This window comes from Filicampus tigris, chromosome 10 (assembly GCF_054856515.1).
Source record: "Filicampus tigris isolate MCC_2025a chromosome 10, RoL_Ftig_1.0, whole genome shotgun sequence".
In the NCBI taxonomy this organism is placed as follows: Eukaryota; Metazoa; Chordata; class Actinopteri; order Syngnathiformes; family Syngnathidae; genus Filicampus; species Filicampus tigris.
This window is the reverse complement of record NC_141226.1, coordinates 5,042,838-5,066,907: the sequence shown is the minus strand read 5'-3', so window position 1 is coordinate 5,066,907 and position 24,070 is coordinate 5,042,838. Positions and strand designations below refer to the sequence as shown.

Below are 24,070 nucleotides of genomic sequence, written 5' to 3'. Positions count from 1 at the left end.
GATTCGGATCGGTTTTGTCTCCGCCATGTCACTGGGCAGCAACTGATGGGAAGAGTGGTTTCGTCTGTCGAGTTCCACTTTTTTCTCAGTCGATCTTCAACAAGAGGAATGTCACTGCGTCTGTGTCAAGATTTCTGCAACTCGTCGTAGTTCTGGGCTCCTCAAAGCTGCAGATACGGCACCCCGCTGCTCTAGATCGCGAGCCATCATGTCCAAAGAGTTGTTCTAGCGCGTGATTAGGTCCATAATTAGTCTGTGCGCGGGCAGCTCGAGCTGTCTTTGTTTAGACGTCAATAGTGCTGCTGCTGTTGAGCATCGGTGGAAAAAAAAAGAAACTATACGCTTGACACGTCTAAACAAACATGATACGCGGCCAACTTTGGACCAGCCGCACTAGCGTTGCGTTCATTGCCTGCACGATAAGCACTTAACGTATGGCTCAAAGCCAGCCTCACGTATCGCCACATCCATGTTGCACAACTGCGACTCCGTGATTTGTTCCCATTCGGTGACATCTGCTATATTCACTCCAAAACACCGTCAAAAGAAAATAGATTTCGTGCTATGCAGGGACGAGAAATCTCGCGGTGGTCTAATCCAGTGATATCTCGTAGCACGAGATCTCGTCCCATCCCTAATATATATATCAGATGCCCGTTTAAAATTAGAGGCGGACCGGCCTATAGACGGGTACTATGTTTTTTTCCCCGGAAAAAAAGGCAAAATATATATATTGTATACTGTATATGCTGGGGTTGTAACGTACGCTAAATCATATTTCGGTTCGGTTCGGTTTTTTGGAAACTTCGGTTCGGTATATTTTCGGTACAAAAAAAACATTTATTTTTTTTTAAATATGTTTATTTTGAAGAGATGACAAGTCAATGGTACATTTTTTAGAAAAAAATAAATAAAAGCGAACCATTCGGGTGATATTCTAAGAAATTACACCAGAATAAAAAATACACTAACAACAAGATCTCTTAATTTAGTAAATTATTAAGACACTGAAATCTTTAAACACTCAGCAGCAAAAGCCTATGACACACCTAAGTATTCATGTTAAAGACAAGTTGTCATTACAGTACATGTATACACTTTTTGTGATTAAAAAAAAAAAATACATACAATAACAATTACAGTTATTGCTAACTATATTAAAGCTCTTTTTATAATGAAAAAAAAAAAAAAAAGTCTTTATGGAATTGTATACACTTTTTAGCCATTGAAATCTTTGAACGTTCACCAGCATAACGAATTGTGTTATCTGTGTTGAGGTCGGATTTGTGTGTTGCTGAGTTGTCATGTTTCAGAGGTTCATGAATGCATCGTACGGCAAGCGAGTGGAGCAGTGGAGAAAGAAGAGCGCGAGCAGTTGTACTTGGATTAATAAAAACGTGATCATTAAACTACGTCTGACGGCGTCGTTCCTGGAAGACGCTACAATATGATAAATCTCGTTATTTAAGTTTAACGTTTTTGCTCCCTCGTCTAAGAAACATTCACAGTCGGATGATGCCGTGCATGTTAGACGTGCTAGCCGCAACATAGCCGCCCATCTCATGTAGCAATGTCGGCACACAACTTTCGGACTTATCCGCGCACCTTTCCCCATCGGCGATGGGGAACAGGAAAGCCAGAATGTTCCCAAACAGGAGAGCGCAGTGTACGCGGGGACCTTCGAGCTCTGGCTCTTTTCTGGCTCTCTCTTTTGTGCCGCCACCCTCCTCTCCCGCGAGCAACAGTCAGCGTCCGTGCGTAAGCTCGCGCTAATAAGTGGACCGAACCGAACGCAAGTGGACCGAAACGAACATGCCATACCGAAACGTATCAATACACCCACATGTACCGTTACACCCCTAATATATATATATATATATATATATATATACATATATGGTATATATATTGTGTATATACTGTATGAACATGTATGTATGTGGTCGTGGTTGTATATAGGCTCCAAAAAAAGAGGAAGAGAACAATGTATTAGAAGATCAAACTTTTTCTTCTCCTCTGAGTAGGGAGTGAGGGGAATTGTGTTCATGTGTGTGTGCGTTGGGGGGGACAGAGAGACAAAAGAGGCAGATGGGGTCTTTGTGAAGGAGTGAAGGAGAAGAATTTGCTCAACAAAGGATGAATAGGTGAGGTAGAGAAGGAGAGGGGGAGAACCCAACCACCTGCTGTCCTCCTCTTTCACACACAACACTCCGATTAACTTCCCTTTCAGCCTCCTTTCTCTCCCCGCGCACGCACACGCAAACACACATACTTCACTGCATCGGCTGATTTTACTCTTCAAGTATCTTGCCATTAGAGGCATGAGCTCCTGTTCACCTCCCTCTCCCTCTCTTATCTCCTCGTCGGCCTCATCCCGCGGTCAGCAAGCCACTCCAACCTGTGTAATTGATCAACTTGATGATGGCTGCTATTCTACGCCCACAAATCTACCAACTCCCGTTATGCATGCACTCGGTCAACTCTGTAACAGCCTTCGGAATATGAGTCTCGACGTCCACTGCTCGCTGACGTTTCTCTGAACGATTGTTCACTCCCCTCCTTTATTTGATTTGATTCCAGGCCTACTCCCTCCAGCCGGAATATCAGCCAATCGGGGGAGGTCTGATGAATAGCGGAGCGGTCATGTCATCATCGGTGGACTACCACCAGCTGAGTCGACACATGCCCAACCATCACCCATCTCTCGACTGGAGCGGAGATTACCATGGCAACGGGTAAGTAAGTGTTCGGGGAACATCACAAGTTCAAGGAAGTGTGCCTTGGTTTCTTCATGCGTGTGCCTATTGTTGCATTCCAGACTGCTGAAATGTAAGATTTAAGGTACAGCCCGCCTGATGTGGGTTTTTTGAGGCTGATGCCAATATTTGGCAGGAAAAAAAATGTGAGAACCGATTAATCGGCCACTGAATTTAAAAACATATCAGCTGGGATAGGCACAGCCTAACTCTAAACACTCTCGTCTCCCTAGCTTGGGGGTCACCAACTTTGGTCCTCGAGAGCCCCGATCCTACATGTTTTAGATGTTTCCCTCCTCTAACGATCCTGATCATTTGAATCAGGTGTGTTGGAGGAGGGAGACGTCAAAAACATGCAGGATAACTGGCCTTGAGGACCAGAGGTGGTGACCCCATCCCCTAGATATTTATTGGCTCGAATGAAGTCAGATAGCCATCTAGTGGACATGCAGCGCAATGACATCATTCGAAGCGATTCCAACACTGAACAGCATTTACTGTTGCATGAGAACGTAAGCATCGTCAGCATTTAATCAGAAACATTTCGGCCAATTACGATTATTTATTGTGGAAATGGCTAATATCGACCGATTAAATGATCTTGCCTTAATAGACCGTACACCACTTTGAACATTGGACGTCAAAGTGTTCCAGTCCAAAGTAAACAAAAGACATGGCTGACAATAAGCAAAATAACGGTCTACTTATTGATTAATTGCTGCTTCTTTTGAAAGCAATTAGAGTCAAATTTAATGTCACAAAACAGTTTGAATGTTTTCCAATGCTTGCACGGATTTCCCCCGACTATTTTATCTTCCTCCCATATTCCAAAACATGTTAAGGTCAATTGAAGAATCGAAATTGCTCTCAGTGAAGTCAGATAACATCATTTTGGAATTTGTCAGCAAGAAAAACTTGGAGCGGCGTTGCTGATTGTTTTTCTCAATTTTGTCTTCTGTCCTCCAGGGGTCCTCAGCGAGATAAAACTTTGTACCTGAGTTAATTTCAGAACAAAGTGACACCGAGCGTCATTCCCATCCTGCTCCTGCCACAGTGCGAGACCTCATTCAAACCACCCCGAGAGCCAGACACTCAAGTCGACTCGCAGCAGAGCCCCCACAAGACAGACAAAAGTCCCGACTAAATATTTGTTTACCCAGAATGATATACGTATAGTGCAGCTGACAGCAAATAGGAGAAACTAAAAGGGCCACGTGTATAGCGCCACCTTACTGTGTCCTTGAGAGGGAAGAGAGGACATGTAAAAACAGGAAGAGTTCCTGCTCCTGCGCATAGATTAGTTAGACTGGTTGAATTGTATCACCTACATACTGTAACTGTATCTTGATTTGAACCGAAAGGATGTGTTTCTACAAAGGAAAGGTTTTCAGCCTGGGCTCGGAAGAGTAAAGGTTGGTGTATATAATGTAAGACAGGAACCCTCACAAATGGATTATTCTAGCCAAGTGCTACAAAGGAGTATTAAGGGTCACGTTTGAAAAAAGCAAAATCAAATGACATTACACGGTGAAGGTCATAAAATGTTGCAATATTACTTGAACGGAGTGGTAATTTTCTATGATAATTTACTACTTTGCCCTTGTTCCATTCCAACGTCATTCTCATTGAGTCTTTATTTTCTGACACTTTTGTTTAATGCTGTTTTGATCTTTTCAGTGTGGCCCTAAATACTCCTTAATAGAACTCTCATCAAAAAAATAATAATACAAAAAAAAAAAAAAAAAATCTTTCTACCTGCTTTTGTTTTTCTTTTTGTATAGTTCAACTGGACTACCAGTTCTAAAAAGTTCTGAAGAGCGCTTGTAAAATATTGTATTGTAATTGTTCATGCTGTCCCATTTAAATCCAATTCATTTGTTTTCTTTACCTCCATTGTATACTGCTGCAGCCAAAGTAAAAAAGAGCACAGCACACACAAGCCCGCATTGTTCTCGCATAGTGATGCTCACATCTGTTGGGCACAAATGCAGTGTATTGTAGTCCTTGAAATGATGAAATGTCAAATAATTCTTTGGTGAATTCAAAAGTTTATATGATGACAGCTCCTCCTCCATGTATATGTCTGTCTGTTTCCAAAATTGATTTGGACCCAAAATGTGTGCGTGCATGTGTGTTAGTGATTGAGCGAGCGAGCGAGCGAGCGAGTGCGTTGAAGAGTGTGTTGAAGAGAAAGTGGAGTGGTTGATAGAGCTGCATGCTCTCTTTTGTCATTTCTACTTCTCTGTGCACAGAGGCTATTTATCGACCTATAACTATTGCTTTGTTGGCTGTGTTTAAATGTTTTTAATCAAGTTCTGTTTAAGTGTTAACGATGAGGAGAGAGTCTCTCTTGCTCACCTTGTATCTTTTTTGTATTTTATGTGTTTTTGGGCAGATGAAAGGACTCTGGGCAACAACCATGAAGATTTTCTTATTTTTAGATTCTAAAAATGTGTTTGAGAATAAAGTCAGTGCTGCATTGATGTGCAGTCATTACTCCCAACTCTTGATGTTGTTTTTGTAGTTATTTCTTCGACATGATAACGATGTCACAGTTGTGTTTTTATTTTATTATTTATTTTAGCTTTTGCATTTATTGATAGCTGAGGCATACTTGGAACACATCCATCCATCCATCGTTTGTAGCATTTATACCCATTAGGTCAGCTGTCAGTCACAGGTCACATACTGTACACAACTCATTATGCCAAGCATGCCAGGCGGGCAATGTTTCAGCTAAGAGAGGAAACAAATGAAATGCATAAAACTCCAGTCCACCGGTTGCTGTTGGCCCTTCTCCCAATATTACTATTTCGTTTCTGATGGGAGTTTCAGGTCTCAAACGCACGTTTTTCTTACGCATCAAAACAAAATATAGGCGATTAATACCGAAAATAGACAATTACATAGACGGGAAAAATTGGCTTCCGACTATACTTAGTCTGACTATATTTTTTAAATTTCCCCGTCTCTCGTTTATGACCGTTACTGTTATTACTGTAACAGTTATTATGTTGAAAAACAATAATATCAGAGTTACTCAATAGTACATGCTAGGTGTGTTCGCCTCTATGCTAAGTGTTCATGAACAAACTTAGTTACAGCATACAATAATAATTAAAAAAAAAAAAAAAAGATGTTTTTTTTTTTATATGAGTAATAGGGTGTGTTTAAAGATCTACTCACCATAACGGTTGAATTACTTTTCTTTTTCTTTTTTTCTAAACAGGAAATATAGAAGTGTTCTAAGTCACAAAGCTCACTTTTCCCACATTTCTCAGAAGGAAGGTGAAGAAAGCTCTGACAGTGTTGCATCTATTTGGATAGACACAACTCAGATCTCAATACAACTATTTAAAATACAAAGTATTTCACTGATAAAAAAAATGTGTGTGGGGGGGGGTGTCAAGGAAGACATAAAATCATACACCAGAAAGATGACAACCACACGTGAGATACCCAACATACAATAATTATTACAATTTTGTAAATACAGCATGAAATGCTCATTGAAATTAAGATGAGATTGATCCCATTTCAAGGTGGGAGTCCGGTGCTTCCATAGCACGCAGCTCTATCCCGCTCGCACCGCTAAAACACCATCCGGTTCGATCTCAAGTTCAAGTAGAAAGAGGTACACACTTCCTTCTAGTGGCAAAAAGTAGGTACTGCAACTACTACATACAGATTTCAATTCGTGTATGAGACTGGATCTGAGTCGATCCATCCATTTCTGCTATCTGCTTGTCCTCATTGGGGAGCCTATCACAGATGTCTAGTGGGCTCTGTGTTGTGAAGAAACATAGTTTTATAACAGTTAAATTCACTTGAATAACACAATACTGTGTAAATTTAAGGAGCCAAAATGTTTTGTCGCACTTGACATCGGGTCACTGAATATTGTTGTTTAGGAGCCCTTCGCAGAGTCCTATTTTCCCCCACACCTAATTTTGACTAACATTTCATATTTATGTTATGGAACATGTTCTGTTCATCTCTGCACCTGGATCTTACACCAATTAAGAGATAAGCAAATAGTAGTAGAAGTATTTAGCAGTGAAACATTCATCCATCCATTCTCTGAAGCACTTATCCTAACGGGGTCGCGGACGTGCTGGAGCCTATAGCAGCTGTCTTTGGGCCAGAGGGCGGGACCTGTTACACCCTGAACTGCTTGCCAACCAATCGCAGGGCACATAAACAAACAGCCATTCACCTTCACACCTACAGACAGCTTCAAATGTTCAATTCACCTACCATGCATGTTTTTGGAATGTGGGAGGAAACCCGGAAGAACATATAAAGTCCACACAGGAAGGCCCAGATTTGAACCCACGTCCTCTGCACTTATGTGGCGGATGTGCTAACCAGTCATCTACTATGCCACCCACTAGTGAAAAAATGACACATTAACTTGCATAACCAGGGGTGTCAAACTCATTTTTGTGCTGGGCCACATTGTAGTTTCTGCTTCCCTCAGAGTGCCATGAGGACTGTGAAACCAAATAAAGGTTTAAACATCTCATCGTATTATTACATATACAAAACAAATTGATGGATGACTAATTTTGAAATCAAAATTCAAGGATAATAGTTTGTTCAACTATTGTTTGAGTTATTGTAAGAAAGGTAAATTTTTTTTGCAAAATCTCAACGTAATTTGTTACACATGACAATTTGAAATTTTGGTAAAGATTTTACCAAGGATCATGGAAGTTGAGACATGATTTGCTTTCACGGGCCACCTAGAAGGATGTGGCGGGCTGGATCTGGCCCCCGTGCCTTGAGTTTGACACAAGAGGCGTAACCAGTTTCAGCGACATATGTTGTATGTCAAGGTTTGAGACTAACGCAGGGGTGTCAAAGTCAAATGGACGGAGGGCCAAATACAAAATTTTGCGACAAGCAGAGGGCTGATTGGTCTGATCTGAATTTTTTTTAAATGTCCAGATTGGATCGGGTCCTTTGCGCCTGCTGATGATGTCATGCTTTATATATCTGTAATATATTTCTTTGCATCTATGTTTGTCACCCCATGGCTGTTGTGGTTTTATCTTCGGAGTTACTAAATAAAAAATAAAATAAAGTATATTACTGCTACTTTTGCGAGGCAGCCCGTACGTCACTGCCGTTTGCGTTTCTCCTGCCAAAGTGGAAACAATTTTCTGGTTGACTCGGGCTGCAAGATTGTATGAACTGTACATAATGTGAAGTAAAACGGAGAGGATCATATGATTGGTATGCTGTCTCCAGCTGACCCTATTTTAGAGTGGCAAGGTATGAATGTGGGTGATCCTGTCAGAAAACACAGGCCCGTATTCCACTTGACACCTCTATTTATTGTGGTCTGCAACAACACAGACAAAGAACATCCAATGCATATCCATTTGTTAACAATATGCCTAAACATTACAATTCACTGTATTAAGAAATTAATCAGCCAAACAATACATATAATACACATTCACACGTTTCATCACTAGAATAGTTAGCATATGAGCCCCAAAAAACTAACTAGTGTTCATCAACGTGACATCACTCACGGGAACATATCTAGGCTATTATGTACAGCAGTTACCTGATATGAACTTAAATGATTAAACTCACCTTTTAACATTTACACACAACAACAAACGTGGTGAAACACGGGCAAACTGCAACTACATACTGAGTTTGCTGGCACGAACAAACTACGAGCTGTGTCGAAGGAGGAAAGAGAAAAAAAAAGTCACTCACTATCAACACTTAGCGCTCGAATAGCGTTCAATGACCGCTCACAGTGTGGGACATCTCACCACTACGTCGAAACTCAATGAATTTATCAAATGCCAACAATTACTAATAATAAAACAACGTCAGATTTCTAACATGAAGCATTTCTGATAAAGTGTGTTTTGCTCCAAATAACTTTTCACCACAATCCGATTCTGAAAGCCATGAAAAGTGACGTGAAGTCTTCAGTAAGCATGTAGAACAGCCATTGGGTGGCAAACATTGATGCAAAGAAATATATTACAGAAATAGTGTAACGAATTGGGTTATCTGTGTTGTGGTCGAATTTGTGTCTTGCCAAGTTGTTTTGTTTCCGAGGTTAATGAATGCATCGCGCGGCTCGCTGGATGGGAGGGCATGCGAGCGAGAGTAGCGGAGGACGAACAGGAGAGCCGTTGCTCTTTTTTGACTGAACGGTTGTCGTACTGTATTGCCGTCGGCTGCGGCCCTTACTAGCCGGTTGGACTAATAAAAACATAATAATTAAACTACGTCTGGCGGCGTGTTCTTTGAAGTCGCTACAATATATTTGAAAGCGTGACGTCTTCGGCAGGCCCGAAGGATCAGATCTGCTACCCACACCGGCTTGCTGCGGGCCGGAAATAATAATAAAGACATATCATCCCAGGAGCCTTCTCGCGGGCCGGATGTGGCCCGCGGGCCTTAACGTTGACATATGTGCTCTAACGGATCTTCTTTTCCAGTGCTGTGGGTTCTCGGCTGGAACTCTTTTCAGGGAGCACCAGCTTCAGCTTCCTCCTAGAGGAGGAGCCACTTTCGTCTGAAAGGTACTCCTGCTGCAGCAGAGGGGAGGCGGTCACTGCACTACCAGAAGAGGATGTGCTTCGTGTAGATGCACCTTGTGGAAAGACGTCTGCACCCAGCATGCTCCCTTCAGACACGGCTTGAACTTCATTTTCAGGCCTTCCACCGACAAATACATTGTCTATCAGACCACCTGGCACAGCCCCATTTTCTGTCTGACTGTAACTTTTTGACAAATTCTCAACAGTGTTCTCAGCTTTGGGAACCTGAGGGTTCACCTCACTCAAACTTTGAGATGCCTTAGTTGGGAGAAAGGAGCTTGGGGTGTTAGATTCAGACGCCAGAGGTGATTGTCTATCCCCACTTTGAAGGCCTTGATCCTGGCGTGAGTCCAACTTCACTCTTGGTTCAAGATTAGAGCTGTGAAGATCCAGTTGGCTTTGGGAGAGAGTTTGGTTCAGTGAAGAACTAAGGGCTATGTTGGGTCCAAGTACTCCAGGAACAGAACCATGAAGTGGAGTAGTCTGTAACACACTTGACTGCAAAGGGTGGACATTGCCTGCATTTGGGAGAAGAGATGACCCAGGTGATATAAAGCCTTCTTGCAGACTATTTGAAGCGCCACTCAAGGACGTGGACCTGCTTAGGTTAGGTAACATACTATTGGTAGGACCAGTGAGTACCAGTGACCCACCCACTGGGGTTGCTGTGTTGATTAAAAGGGTTCCTTCCTGGAGAGAGAGGTTACTGCCCATGAAGTGTGAACTTGTTGATCCTTGCAGGAGATGGCTCGTTGAATGAATTACATCAGTAGCAGGGACAAGAAACGGTTGCTGAGATGAAAGTTGAGGACTTCCAAGAACCATCTGCGATCCCTGATATGGAAAAGTCAGACCCTGCCCAATGACGGAGGCCCCCTGTACTTTGGCGGGCTGAGATGGGTCTGTCATGCTAGCTGTAGTACTTGCTGGGAGTTGGGCCTTTCCTTCTTTTGTCTCACCTTCTGCATTACCATGGATATTTTGCTGACTTTTCTGTACTGTCTTGACTTTCGGATCTTTTCCTGCATCCTTTTCACCCTCACCATTAATCACCCTGTCACTATCTGATGTTTTCTTCCCTTTGCTACTACTTCTTTTTGATTGTTCACCTGAGCTTTCTTTGCCTCCAAACTTTTCCGTTTGTTTTTCACTCTGCCTTCTGTCTTTCTTCTTCTTGGAGTGATACCTCTCCTGCTCAGGTTTCCTTTTCGGATGGACTTTTGTCTTTCGAAATGGTAACTGTAGCTTTCCTTTGTGGCACTTCTCTACTCCTCTCTCCGTGTTTGCGGACATCTTCACTGCATCAGTCCTCCTTGACCTTCCTTGACTCCTTCTTTCGATATTGAATGTCACATTTCTTCTTTGCTTTCTCATTTTCATGTTTTTCATTGCATCACACTGGTCATAGTCAGTAATCCTCCTACTGCTGATATGAGAGACTGAGTCATCAAACAGAGAAGTGCCTCTCATGTCAGAGTGAATCATACTTTCGCTCATATTCTGTGCTGACCTCCCATACATCCTGTGGCAGCTCTTACAATGTAATATCACAGGTTGAGTACTCTTAACCCCCATATCAGTCCTCATACCTATCTCGTTGTTTGCATGACAAGCAGCAAGGTTTTCTGGTGTATGATTGAAATTGTGCTTCCATTGACGAGATGAAGACCTATCACGAGAGAGAACGTTGTGAGGAATGTGTCTAGCCAAAATGTCTTGTTGGCTCTCAAGTTTCTTCCTGTGTTTCTCCTCCTCCTCCTTGATGAACATCCTCAGTCTCCTTCTGTCACCCTCATGCTCTGTCTCCATTACACCATCCATCCCGTTGTCCCACTGATTTAGCGTTGAGCCTTCTGCCTTGCAATCTGGACACATAAAACACACGTGATCTTCTTCAGCTCGAACACGAAATTGGCTCTTATTGGCGCTTGAGTCCCATGGTACGCTTTCACTGTCCAATAGCTGGTGATCTTGCAAAAAGAGTTGCCTCTGCTTCCCACCAACATGGCGATGATTAGCAAGATAGGTGGTCACTGTTCCGCAACCTTCTTCCATATCCTTCTGTCTTTGACTTTCTGTCGCTTTCTTTCGGCGAGAAACTTGATAGCAGATGAGGACTACCAGCAGTGTCAAGCCAACGCCACCTGATAAACAACAATATATGGTTGAATGTTTGACATTATTTACCAGTTTGTTTGTTTTTACATTAGTGTGGTATGTTAAAAATGTGGAGAATGAAGTGCTGTGTTTTCCATATTCATCAGTAGGTTTACATTCTGTTTCACTGTATTCAATGTGTCGTTGTTAAAAACAGCAGTGGGTCGCTCTCCTTTAATTGTTGACAGATTGATGGATGGACACAGGTCCTGGAATGGATTAAGTTGATTTCCATAGTGGGAAATGTAGTTTTAAAATCCAAACAAATCAGGGATTGACCATATTGTGTTTGGGTGGGTTCACTGTACCGGGGGTTCTCAGTTTACGATGGTACAGAAAAACAACTTTTTCAGGTAATGGGTGGCAAGTATTGAACTACAGTCATGGAAAAAATTATTAGACCAACCTTGTATCTTCAGTTTCTTGTTCATTTTAAATGACATAAAGGCACATTTGTTTGGACAAACATAATGATGAAAACAAAAATAGCTCATAAGTGTTTGATTTAACTGGTGATATCTAGCCATTTTCCATGGTTTTCTTGAATCACTTCTCGAGTTGTTACATCAATAGCTATGGGACTTTTCGGGCATTTCATGTTTGCTTTTCTGTCTGTTAGTCACATGATAAACCTTTAGTTTAGTGGCACCAGGCATTAAAATGAACATTTAATGTAAGAAAACAAGGTGGTTGGATATTTTTTTCCATGACTATAGTTTGTGCAGCGGTGAAATAATACCAATGCAGGGCACAAAGATGGCATGCTTAGTCAGTGATCTACAGTACTAATGTTTTTTGAGTAAGAGTAAGAGTAGGATTTTGCTACCAGCTTAGCATAGTTTATGCAAGATCAAAATCCCCTTTTGGGAAACAGTTTTGCTAATCAATGATTTCATCTGCCCCCCGTGAGCCGTCACCTTATCGTGGTGGAGGGGTTTGCGCGCCCCAATGATCCTAGGAGCTACGTTGTCTGGGGCTTTATGCCCCTGGTAGGGTCACCCATGGCAAACAGGTCCTAGGTGAGGGACCAGACTAAGCACGGCTCAAAATGACCCCTTATGATGAGTAAAATTAACGGACCACGTTTTCCCTCGCCCGGACGCGGGTCACCGGGGCCCCCTTCTGGAGCCAGGCCTGGAGGTGGGGCTCGATGGCGAGCGCCTGGTGGCCGGGCCTGCACCCATGGGGCCCGGCCGGGCTCAGCCCGAAAAGGATACGTGGGTCCCCCTTCCCATGGGCTCACCACTGGTGGGAGGGGCCAAAGGGGTCAGGTGCCGTGTGAGCTGGGTGGCGGCGGAAGACGGGGACCTTGGCGGTCCGATCCCCGGCAGCAAAAACTAGCTCTTGGGACATGGAATGTCACCTCTCTGGCAGGGAAGGAGCCTGAGCTGGTGTGTGAGGCTGAGAGGTTCCGATTAGATATAGTCGGGCTCACCTCCACGCACAGCTTGGGTTCTGGTCCCAGTCCTCTCGAGAGGGGTTGGACACTCTTCCACTCTGGAGTTGCCCAGGGTGAGAGGCGCCGAGCAGGTGTGGGCATACTTATTGCCCCCCGGCTTGGCGCCTGTACATTGGGGTTTACCCCGGTGGACGAGAGGGTAGCCTCCCTCCGCCTGAGGGTGGGGGGACGGGTCCTGACTGTTGTTTGTGCTTATGCACCAAACGGCAGCGCAGAGTACCCACCCTTTTTGGAGTCCTTGGAGGGTGTGCTGGAGGGCGCTCCACCTGGGGACTCCATCGTTCTGCTGGGGGACTTCAATGCTCACGTGGGCAATGACAGTGAGACCTGGAGAGGTGTGATTGGGAGGAACGGCCCCCCCGATCTGAACCCGAGCGGTGTTCGGTTACTGGACTTCTGTGCTCATCACGGATTGTCCATAACGAACACCATGTTCAAGCATAAGGGTGTCCATATGTGCACTTGGCACCAGGATACCCTAGGCCGCGGTTCGATGATCGACTTTGTAGTCGTATCATCGGACTTGCGGCCGCATGTTTTGGACACTCGGGTGAAGAGAGGGGCGGAGCTGTCAACTGATCACCATCTGGTGGTGAGTTGGCTCCGATGGTGGGGGAAGATGCCGGTCCGACCTGGCAGACCCAAACGTATTGTGAGGGTTTGCTGGGAACGTCTGGCAGAATCCCCTGTCAGAAGGAGTTTCAACTCCCACCTCCGGCAGAACTTTTCCCACGTCCCGGGGGAGGCGGGGGACATCGAGTCCGAGTGGACCATGTTTCGTGCCTCCATTGTTGAGGCGGCCGATCGGAGCTGTGGCCGCAAGGTGGTCGGTGCCTGTCGTGGCGGCAATCCCCGAACCCGTTGGTGGACACCAGCAGTAAGGGATGCTGTCCAGCTGAAGAAGGAGTCCTATCGGGCCTTTTTGGCCTGCGGGACCCCGGAGGCAGCTGACGGGTACCGGCTGGCCAAGCGGAATGCAGCCCTGGCGGTTGCTGAGGCAAAAACCCGGGTGTGGGAGGAGTTCGGGGAGGCCATGGAAAATGACTTCCGGACGGCTTCGAGGAAATTCTGGTCCAACATCCGGCGTCTCAGGAGGGGGAAGCAGTGCACCATTAACACTGTTTATAGTGGAGATGGGGTGCTGCTGACCTCAACTCGGGACGTTGTGGGTCGGTGGGGAGAGTACTTCGAAGACCTCCTCAAATCCACCGACACGCCTTCCGCTGAGGAAGCAGAGCCTGGAGACTCTGAGGTGGGCTCTCCTATCTCTGGGGTTGAAGTCACCGAGGTAGTCAAAAAGCTCCTCGGTGGCAAAGCCCCGGGGGTGGATGAGATCCGCCCGGAGTTCATAAAGGCTCTGGATGTTGAGGGGCTGTCATGGTTGACACGTCTCTTCAGCATCGCGTGGACATCGGGGACAGTGCCTCTGGACTGGCAGACCGGGGTGGTGGTCCCCCTTTTTAAGAAGGGGGACCGGAGGGTGTGCTCCAATTACAGAGGGATCACACTCCTCAGCCTCCCCGGCAAGGTCTATTCAGGGGTGCTGGAGAGGAGGGTCCGTCGGAAGGTCGAATCCCGGATTCAGGAGGAGCAATGTGGTTTTCGTCCTGGCCGTGGAACAGTGGACCAGCTCTACACCCTCAGCAGGGTCCTCGAGGGTGCATGGGAGTTTGCCCAACCGGTCTACATGTGTTTTGTGGACTTGGAGAAGGCGTTCGACCGTGTCCCTCGGGGAGTTCTGTGGGGGGTGCTTCGGGAGTACGGGGTACCGAGCCCCCTGATAAGGGCTGTCCGGTCCCTGTACCACCGATGCCAGAGTTTGGTCCGAATTGCCGGCAGTAAGTCGGATTCGTTTCCTGTGGGGGTTGGACTCCGCCAAGGCTGCCCTTTGTCACCGATTGTGTTCATAACCTTTATGGACAGAATTTCTAGGCGCAGCCGAGGTGTCGAGGGGGTCCGGTTTGGTGGCCTCAGTATTGCATCTCTGCTTTTTGTAGATGATGTAGTACTGTTGGCTTCTTCAAGCCGCGATCTCCAACTCTCGCTGGAGCGGTTCGCAGCCGAGTGTGAAACGGTCGGAATGAAGATCAGCACCTCCAAATCTGAGACCATGGTCCTCAGTCGGAAAAGGGTGGCGTGCCCTCTCCGGGTCGGGGATGAGATTCTGCCCCAAGTGGAGGAGTTCAAGTATCTTGGGGTCTTGTTCACGAGTGAGGGTAAGATGGAACGGGAGATCGACAGGCGGATCGGTGCAGCGTCTGCTGTGATGCGGACCCTGTATCGGTCTGTCGTGGCGAAGAAGGAGCTTAGCCGAAAGGTGAAGCTCTCAATTTACCGGTCGATCTACGTTCCTACTCTCACCTATGGTCATGAGCTGTGGGTCATGACCGAAAGAACAAGATCTCGGATACAAGCGGCCGAAATGGGTTTCCTTCGCAGGGTGTCCGGGCTCTCCCTTAGAGATAGGGTGAGAAGTTCGGCCATCCGGGAGGGACTCAGAGTCGAGCCGCTGCTCCTCCGCGTCGAGAGGAGCCAGTTGAGGTGGCTCGGGCATCTGATTAGGATGCCTCCTGGACGCCTCCCTGGTGAGGTGTTCCGGGCATGTCCCACCGGCAGGAGACCCCGAGGACGACCCAGAACACGCTGGAGAGACTATGTCTCCCGGCTTGCCTGGGAACGCCTTGGGATCCTTCCGGAAGAGCTGGAGGATGTTGCTGGGGAGAGGGAAGTCTGGGCTTCCCTGCTGAAGCTGCTGCCTCTGCGACCCGACTTCGGATAAGCGGGAGATAATGGATGGATGGATGATTTCATCTGAGGAACACCTTCATAATTTTTGCAGGTTAACCCCAATGTCCAGGAGCAATAGTTTTATTAAACAATAAACATACGGCAATTTAACATACCAACAATTGATTTTCTTTTTTATATAATCAACTGTATTTATTTCTTAAATTCACATTGTTTATAGCAGAAAACTGTATTTTCTGTTCTAGAAACATTTCCAGTGCAGTAATTTCAAACACTAATATACATTTCAGTTTCTGAACAAGTTGTATGGTCTTTTATCAAAGCTAAAATGATTAAACAAAACAAAAAAAGATTGACTGTTATGTAATTTGGAGCACATTTATCGTGCAGATTGACTTCAAAGACAAAATCAAAACTCAGGACTGATTACAGTACTGATATTATTATATTTTATACAACTGCATATTAATATACTTTTACAGTTATATGCCACTCCTCCTGGCTGACGTACGCCATAATGGAAGTTAATTCATTTTCAATTTTCGGTTCTGTTTAGCGAGTGTGATTTTCTCTCCATAATACAGACCCTATTCATTTGCCTACTGTTTTGCTGTTCAAAGTTGAATATGCTTTCACTTTAACATGGTTCCAGGCAAGGCTTCTGTAAAAAGCGTGCTCGATCACCCAAGCACTTCATTACGATTAGAAGTCACACTTAGGTTAGCTTCGCAATTAGCATGGCTTCCTCGTCTTTCCTCCACATCTCTTCATGGGAAAGATACTTGTCAGAAATGTATCTTATTCACGCCCGCGAAGGCGAGGATTACTAATTTAGAAGCAACGCAACGTGTTTAGCCAGACTAGTAGCTAGCCGAAGCTCATTGCTAGCTAGCTGGGGGCGTCATAAGTAAGGTTCTAATAAAATCTGTATTGTGGTGTGACATTACATGCTCACCAACAAAGCAAATAACAGCTGTAATGGCCAAATCCCGAGCATACACTTGCGGTGTCACACTGTCTCTCGTCTCTATCTGCACTGTGATGTTCTGATTGGATGGGACACAGTTGGCTTCAGTCAGCTCCAGCACTGTCGTTACAGCCGGATTGTCAGCGCTCACACACACCATCCTCCGGCCGTTATACAGTGTCTGACGGCAACAGGAGAGGTTTGTGTTAAAAGTTTAGCCATCTTGTAAAATATTTCTGCTTGGACCAGATTGCAGATTCTTGCCTTGTCAGGTTGTTGTATGAAGGCTGAAAGGAAGGCAGCTAAATCCAGGAGCTGACAAGAACAATTCCATGAGTTGAGATCGAGGTTGAGGTTGGTTAACCAGCTGAGGTAGGAAAAAGACTGAGAAGGCGCTGAACTCAGACGGTTTCTGGACATGTCCAAGTTGCGAAGGCGCACCAAACCGTGGAAGCTAAAGGACCACAACATATTGTACACATTAGCCTCCTAATATGTTTCTTTCCACATTCTAAAAACATGCATGGTAAGTTGATTGGACTCTAAATTGCCCCTAGGTGTGAGTGTGAGTGTGGATGTTTGTTTGTCTCTGTGTGCCCTGCGATTGGCTGGCAACCAATTCCGGGTGTCCCCCGCCTACTGCCCGAAGACAGCTGGGATAGGCTCCAGCACACCCGCGACCCTTGTGAGGAGAAGCGGTATAGATAATGGATGGATGGATGGATGGATAGCCTACTAATATTTGTCAGTGCAATTTATGTGGAACCTCTCGTGTTAATATGAACTAACCTGTTTGTGTCCAGGCTCTTTATTAAGTTATCAGACAAATCCAGACTCTCCAGATATCCGAGATCATTGAGAGGGAGAGATCCAGGGTCTAAACTGGTGATCCTGTTTCCCTCCAGGTTTAGGGTTCGAAGTGCTGTAGTACCTTTAAGCCAGTCAGCTTGGATCTGCACATCAATTCGCAGGCTTTTCACTCCGAACTCAATCCTAGCTATACAGTATGCTTGTATTTTGGTTTTCTCTTCCAGTCTGTAAGGATTCCTGTGAGGGACTCACCTGGCCGATAAGGTTGTGGCCTAATGCGAGCACCTGGAGATGGGAAAGATTGGACAGAGCCTCTTCCTGCAAGGCCTGACTGGTGAGGAGGTTGTGATCTAGCAGTAATGTGTGCAAGAAGGGCAAATTTCTGAAGGATAGTTCATCCATCACAGAAATGCGATTATGGCTCAGACCTGTTAGGTGACAGAAAACAGATTTCCAATATATTTACAATATACAGAGAATTTGGATGAATATTCAAAGCTTGACACTTTTAAAAGTTAATGACAAATAAATTGGAAATGAACATGAATTGTGGAGTACTTTGTTAAAGGCTAACATAAATATCGAGTTGATTCATCCATGCATTTTCCATACCACTTGCAAAGGTAAAAGGTAAAAATCTGGTGAATTCCCATGTATGCCCATGGCATCGACCAATTTTTAAATACTTAACAGAATTGAAGTAATCAGTAGTATGTTACCTATGACAGTGATATTGCCAAGGACTGACAAGGGGGCAGACTGGACAGTGGCGATGGAGCCCTGTGTGAGAAGGAGAGCCTCTGTTGTGTCTGGAGCATCTGCTCATATGCACAAACATACATTTGTCATTTTAGGGAAGCATAGGTATGTACCAACATACAGTATTTGCAACATTTATTATGGAAAAGAAGCGCTACATTCCAATTGGGTAATTTCTTTCGAAGGGGGGTGGTTATGTGGTTGCATAAAGTCATTACCATTAGCAATGCAAAGTGGAGCACAAATGCTGCAGCGCACTCTCGGGTAGACAAGCCATAACCAGCAGTATATTTTACCACACAAATACTAGAATGTCATATTTTTAAAGTGGTTAAAGTGGAAGTCAACCCAAAAATGTTCTTTCCAATAATACGTTCATGCAGGCCCACTAGTTTAAACACGGCATTCTGATTAATATTCCAATATGTGGAATAGGAGTTAAACAGCAAAATCCACCTGTTTTTATCCATCTCAAGGGGTGGTCATTTTGTCACCAATCATGGTTCACCTGTTTTGTGAAGCTGAGCCATGATTGGTCGTCACTTGAGCCCTGAGTAACTGTGATGTAATTTTCAGTCGCCAGAAAGTGGCAAAATGGCTGCCCCCTGAGATGGACAAAAATGGGTGGATTTTTAATGCTTAACACAAGGCAAGGCAAGGCAGCTTTATTTATATAGCACATTTCATACGCAAGGAAACTCAATGTGCTTCACACAAGCAAAGACAACACCTTCAAGCATTTACAAACACAACAGTTAACAACATTTCAAAAGCAAAGTAGAGAAATCAAAAGCAACCAACAAAACTACAACATTTTAAGCACATTAGCAGAAAACTTAAAAAACATTTAAAAGTAAAGAAATAAAAGTAGGCTTCTAAAATATATAAAAGAATTTAAAAAAAAATAAAGATTTAAAATTGTCTAGAGGAACGTAATCTAAGGTATGAGAAAAAAGCAACGTTTTTAACCTGGATTTAAAAGCATTTACACTCGGGGCTGACTTCACTTCTGTTGGCATCTTATTCCATTAGCGTGCAGCGTAACAGCTAAATGCAGCTTCACCATGTTTACCTTGAACTCTCAGTTCCACTAATTGACCCAAGTCTGCAGATCTCAAGCCCGACAGGGTTTATATTCAATCAGCATTTCATTCATGTATTCAGGACCCAAACCATTCAGTGATTTATAGAGCAGAAGCAAAATTTTAACATCTATTCTACACTTAATTGGGAGCCAGTATAAAGCCTTTAGGACTGGAGTAATATATTTGGATCTCTTTGTGCTGTAAGAACCTGAGCTGCAGCGTTCTGAATAAGCTGCAGCTGTTTGATGCTCTTTTGAGGGAGACCAGTAAGAAGACCGTTACAATAATCAAGTCTACTGGAGATGAAAGCATGGATACGTTTCTCCTGGTCTGCTTGCAGCATGCAACCTTTCAGTCTGGATATATTTTTCACAGCTGATAAAAGGGTGATTTAGTGATTGATTGTATATGATTGCTGAAAGTCAGGCCTGAGTCTATCAGTATCCTAAGATTTCGGACTTGGTCTTTGGTTTCTAAAGACAGTGACTCCGAGTGTTTTCTAACAGCAATCCTCTTTTCTTTATTGCCGAATACAATTACCTCTCTTTTGTTTTGGTTCATCCAGTTGTTAATTTGCTCTAGACAGTGACACAATACACTGATTGAACTGGTGTCATTCGGGGACATTGATATATGTGTCATCATCTGTATGTCATCTGCATAACTGTGAGAGGCAACATTGGTGTTCTGAAGTATTTGACCCAAAGGTAACATATACAGACTGAACAGAAGGGGCCCAAGGACTGACCCTTGAGGAACCCCACATGTCAAGGCCCTCCGATCTGATTCAAAACTTCCAATGGTCACAAAGTAACTTCTTTCCTCTAAGTAAGACCTAAACCATTTTAGGACTGTTCCATTTAATCCCACCCAAGTTTCCAACCTGTTCAACAGTATGTTATGATCAATTGTATCAAATGCTGCACTGAGATCCAATAAGACTAGCACCGACACCTTACCTGCGTCAGTGTTCAATCTTATGTCATTTACTACTTTGATAAGAGCTGTTTCTGTACTGTGATGAGGTCGGAATCCTGATTGGAATTTATCAGTCAGTTTGAGTTCAAGAATTTGCTGAGTTGATTAAAACCACTTTTTCAACAATCTTTGATAAGAAGGGAAGGTTTGAGATGGGTCTATAATTTACTAACAGGGAGTCATCCAGCGTTCTCTTTTTTAGAAGGGGCTTGATGGCAGCTACTTTCAGGGGTTTAGGAAACTTGCCTGACTGAAGTGAGCAGTTGATTATTCCCTGCAATTCAGTTAGAACAGAATTCACAATAGTTTTGAAAAAGTCAGACTGTGTTGGGTCAAGGCAACTAGTTGATGGTTTCAGCTGCTGAACCAAATCTGTTATAGTTTTTTGATCCACTGTATCAAATTCTGCCATGCTAACCAAATTATTCCTGGGTGATTTTAAGAGCTGCATCATTTTGGAATTTGGCTGGTTTGTAATGATGTTCGACCTGATGGATTGTACTTTATCACTAAAGAAGCAGGCAAATTCATTGCATTTATTGGTTGAGAGGAGTTCTGGCGCTATTTGATTTGGGGGATTTGTGAGTTTGTCTACCACAGCTCATAGAGTGCGTGTATTGTTTAGGTTCTTACTAATGATTAACACAAATGTAATATTAATCAGAATGCCATGTTTAGACTAGTGGGGCTACATAGAACATAACATTGTAATGACATTTTCTGGGTTGACTTCCTCTTTTTTCAATTCAAAATCAATTTTTCAATAATTTCATTAAAGGGAAGCCAACACAAACATTTTTTTTTTTTCAAGAATAAGTTCTATGCAAGCCCACTAGTTGAAACTGGGTATTCTGATAAGTATCGCGTTTGTGGAACAAGTGTTGATCCACTCGTTTTCTCAGGGGGCGGCCATTTTGTCTTCTGTAGACTGAAAACAACATCACAACTACTCAGGACTCAGGTAACGACAAATCACGGCTGACCTGTTTTCTGAAGCTAAGCCGTGATTGGTCGTTACCTGAACCCCGAGTAGTTGTGATGTCATTTTCAGTCGACAGAAGACAAAATGGCCGCCCCCAGAGATGGCTAAAAATTAGTGCATTTTGCTGCTTAACTTATCTTCCACAAAGGCAAAATTAATCAGAATGCTGTGTTTTAACTAGTGGGCCTGCTGGGAACATATTCTTGAAAAAAATTTGTTTAGGTTGACTTCCGTTTTAACTACTGTCAAAGAAATATGTTCACTTTACTGTATATCTTTATAGAGTATAACAAACAACTGTAGGATCCATTGTTGAAGTTGATGACTATGTTTTTTTTATGTTTAGTACGAAGCACAGAGAACAGCTGGACTGAGGGAAACCCATAACTGCGTATACAGTACGTTACCTATAATATAAGCCAGCCTGTGACAGATGACAGCATTGTCAGAGCAAACCATACATGAAACAGGGCACGATGACAAAGTAAAGCGTCGCTGGACAATGAGGAGTAATAACATCAACATCAGCAAGATACCTGCAAACATTACATTTCAATTGTTTGGGAGATTATTTTCTGAAAATGAATAATAAACCAATACGGAAAAGTGCAAGACACTTACTTGTCATGTTGTATTACAGTGGTTGCTAGGAGGTGATGAGGTAACATCTCGTCAATCAGGCCGCAGCCTAATTTAGTGTCATTATTGTCAACATCAACATCACGACATGCTCGGGCTGTTAAAACAAAGCTTTACATCAGCATCACCTTTCTTTGTTCTTTACACTGTTCAGTCCAGCTCCCAGTGATGCTGGATAGAAATAAGTGTGGACAAAATGAGAGAGAATGAATTCTGATTGCAATGAATACCAGCAGCATGATTACCATCAAAATTCCCAGCAGCACTATCAGGACTTGTTACTTTTAGATGGGGTTAAGTGCAACATTTGCTTTAATAACCTACTATAGGAGAATTGCTCCTGCCATTACTGCATAAAATGTTGAGATGTAACCACAGAGAAATCTTCTGATCAACTCTTCTGATGATGTCTAGGCTTAATTTCCAACCATCTATCCATTTTTTGTTACCACTTGTGCTATCCCAGCTGACATTCGGTGAGAAGTACAGTCTGGACTGGGTGCCAGTCAATCACAGGGCACATATAGACAATCAAGAGTCATCAATTAACACTGCATGCAAGTTTTGGGAATGTGGGAGAAAGCCACAGTTACCAGAAAAAGCCCACGCCTGCACAGTGAGAACCTGGAAACCCCACACAGGGAGGCCAGTGCTGATATTTGAACAATTAACAGAGCCGAACTGTGAGGCAGGAATGCTAACCACTACCGTGCTGCTCTAAATTTCAATCCATACTGTGTGTTCGTAAAACCTCAAATTGCACGTTATGACATAGATATAACTGTGTTTCCCATAAATTCATTATCTTTCGTTATTGTTAAGATTATAGGTCTGTAGCAATTGACTCGGCAGAAAGTTGTTGGCTTTTTCACTGTAAAAATACTTGGGTCAATTTGACCAAACTTCCTGGTAGTTTTGTACACAACAACCCCCAAAATTGGACTGTTTTATACATAACGCAAGAAAGTAGGTCAAATTGACCCAATTAGTGGATCGGTCCATTTTTGACCAAAAATTGTGTTATTTTTAACCCAACTGTTTTTAGAGTGTTCGAGTTACGCGCCTCAGTATCTAGTGACGCTGCTGTGTCACGACTGGACTTTTGCACAGGTGGCATCCTATCACAGTTCCACGCTGGAATTCACTGAGTTCCTGAGAGCAACGCGTTCTTTAACAAATGTTTTTAAAAACAGTGGGCATGCCTAGGTGAATGATTTTATACACTTGTGCCGATGGAAGTATTTCTGATTACTTGGTTGAGTGAGTGAAGTGTTTACAACTTCCTACAGATGAAGTTGGGGTACTTGCAATGAGACAGCTGGCAGCCTTGCTTCCACTTAAAGCACATGTGTCAAACTCCGCTCCTCAAGGGCCGCTTTCCTGCATGTTTTCCATCCCTTCCTGCTGCAACACTCAAATGATCATGATCATTATCAGGCTCCTGCAAAGCTTGCCGATAAGATGAGGTTAGGGTTAGGGTAGGAACATATATCTACTGATAAATCGAGATCCTCATAATGGGTTTGGGTCTGCCAGGTCAGACCGGCATCTTCCTCCATCAAGGGAGCCAACACACCACCAGGTGGTGATCGATTGACAGCTCCGCCCCTCTCTTTGCCCGAGTGTCTAAATCATGTGGGCACAAGTCAGATGACTCTACCACAAATCCGATCATCAAACTGCTGCCCAAGGTGTACTGGTGCCATGTGCTCACCCTTATGTCTCCACATGGTGTTCGTTATGGACAATCCATGACGAGCACAGAAGTCCAATAGCAGAACATCGCTCGGGTCCTGATTTGGGGTGCTGAAGAAGTCACCCAATAGAAAGATGGAGTCCCCAGTGGGAGCGCTCTCCAGCATCTCCTCCAAGGACTCCAAGGAGGGTGGTACTCTGAACTGCTGTTTCGTGCATAGGAATAAACAACAGCCGGGACCCGTCCCACCACCCGAAGAGAGCTGGAGGCTACCCTCTCATCCACTCCGGTGAAGTCCAATGTGCAGGTATGGAGCTGAGGGCAACAAGTATGTCCATATCTGCTCGGCCCCTAAACGCCTTGGGCTAGAGTGGATAGAGTACAACGCATCTCCAGAGGACTGGTATGTGAGCTCAAGTCATGTTTCAAGGTGGGCCCGAATACTAGTCGGAACCT

At 44.1% G+C, this 24,070-nt stretch overlaps 2 protein-coding genes across 5 annotated transcripts in view; one reads left to right on the top strand and one right to left on the bottom strand.

The window, feature by feature from the left end:
* tox (thymocyte selection-associated high mobility group box) overlaps positions 1-5,259 on the top strand; it is a 60,535-nt gene extending 55,276 nt beyond the window's left edge. For all 4 annotated transcript variants that reach the window (XM_086044211.1, XM_086044210.1, XM_086044209.1 and 1 more), the window contains exons 9-10: positions 2,581-2,735; positions 3,723-5,259. In XM_086044211.1, the coding sequence (XP_085900337.1) occupies positions 2,581-2,735; positions 3,723-3,759 (192 nt within the window). In that variant the 3' untranslated portion in view covers positions 3,760-5,259. The remainder of the gene's footprint in view (positions 1-2,580; positions 2,736-3,722) is intronic.
* A 2,002-nt stretch (positions 5,260-7,261) lies between these two features.
* lrrc53 (leucine rich repeat containing 53) lies at positions 7,262-22,639 on the bottom strand. The gene is made up of 8 exons (XM_086043283.1): positions 21,901-22,639; positions 21,687-21,815; positions 18,195-18,293; positions 17,728-17,903; positions 17,455-17,618; positions 16,930-17,119; positions 16,654-16,846; positions 7,262-11,478 (listed from the first exon to the last, which is right to left on the bottom strand). Exons 1-8 carry the CDS (start codon positions 21,905-21,907, stop codon positions 9,212-9,214), a joined length of 3,225 nt encoding a protein of 1,074 aa, XP_085899409.1. The 5' UTR covers positions 21,908-22,639; the 3' UTR covers positions 7,262-9,211.
* Between the last annotated feature and the right edge of the window lie 1,431 nt (positions 22,640-24,070).

What these genes read in the sequence shown, in the direction of transcription:
- lrrc53 (XM_086043283.1), bottom strand. An exon ending in GCCACAACCTTATCGGCCAG is followed by an intron (nt 17,619 to 17,727) that starts GTGAGTCCCTCA and finishes ATTGATGTGCAG; the next exon opens with ATCCAAGCTGACTGGCTTAA. An exon ending in AGCTGTTATTTGCTTTGTTG is followed by an intron (nt 11,479 to 16,653) that starts GTGAGCATGTAA and finishes GTTGTTTATCAG; the next exon opens with GTGGCGTTGGCTTGACACTG.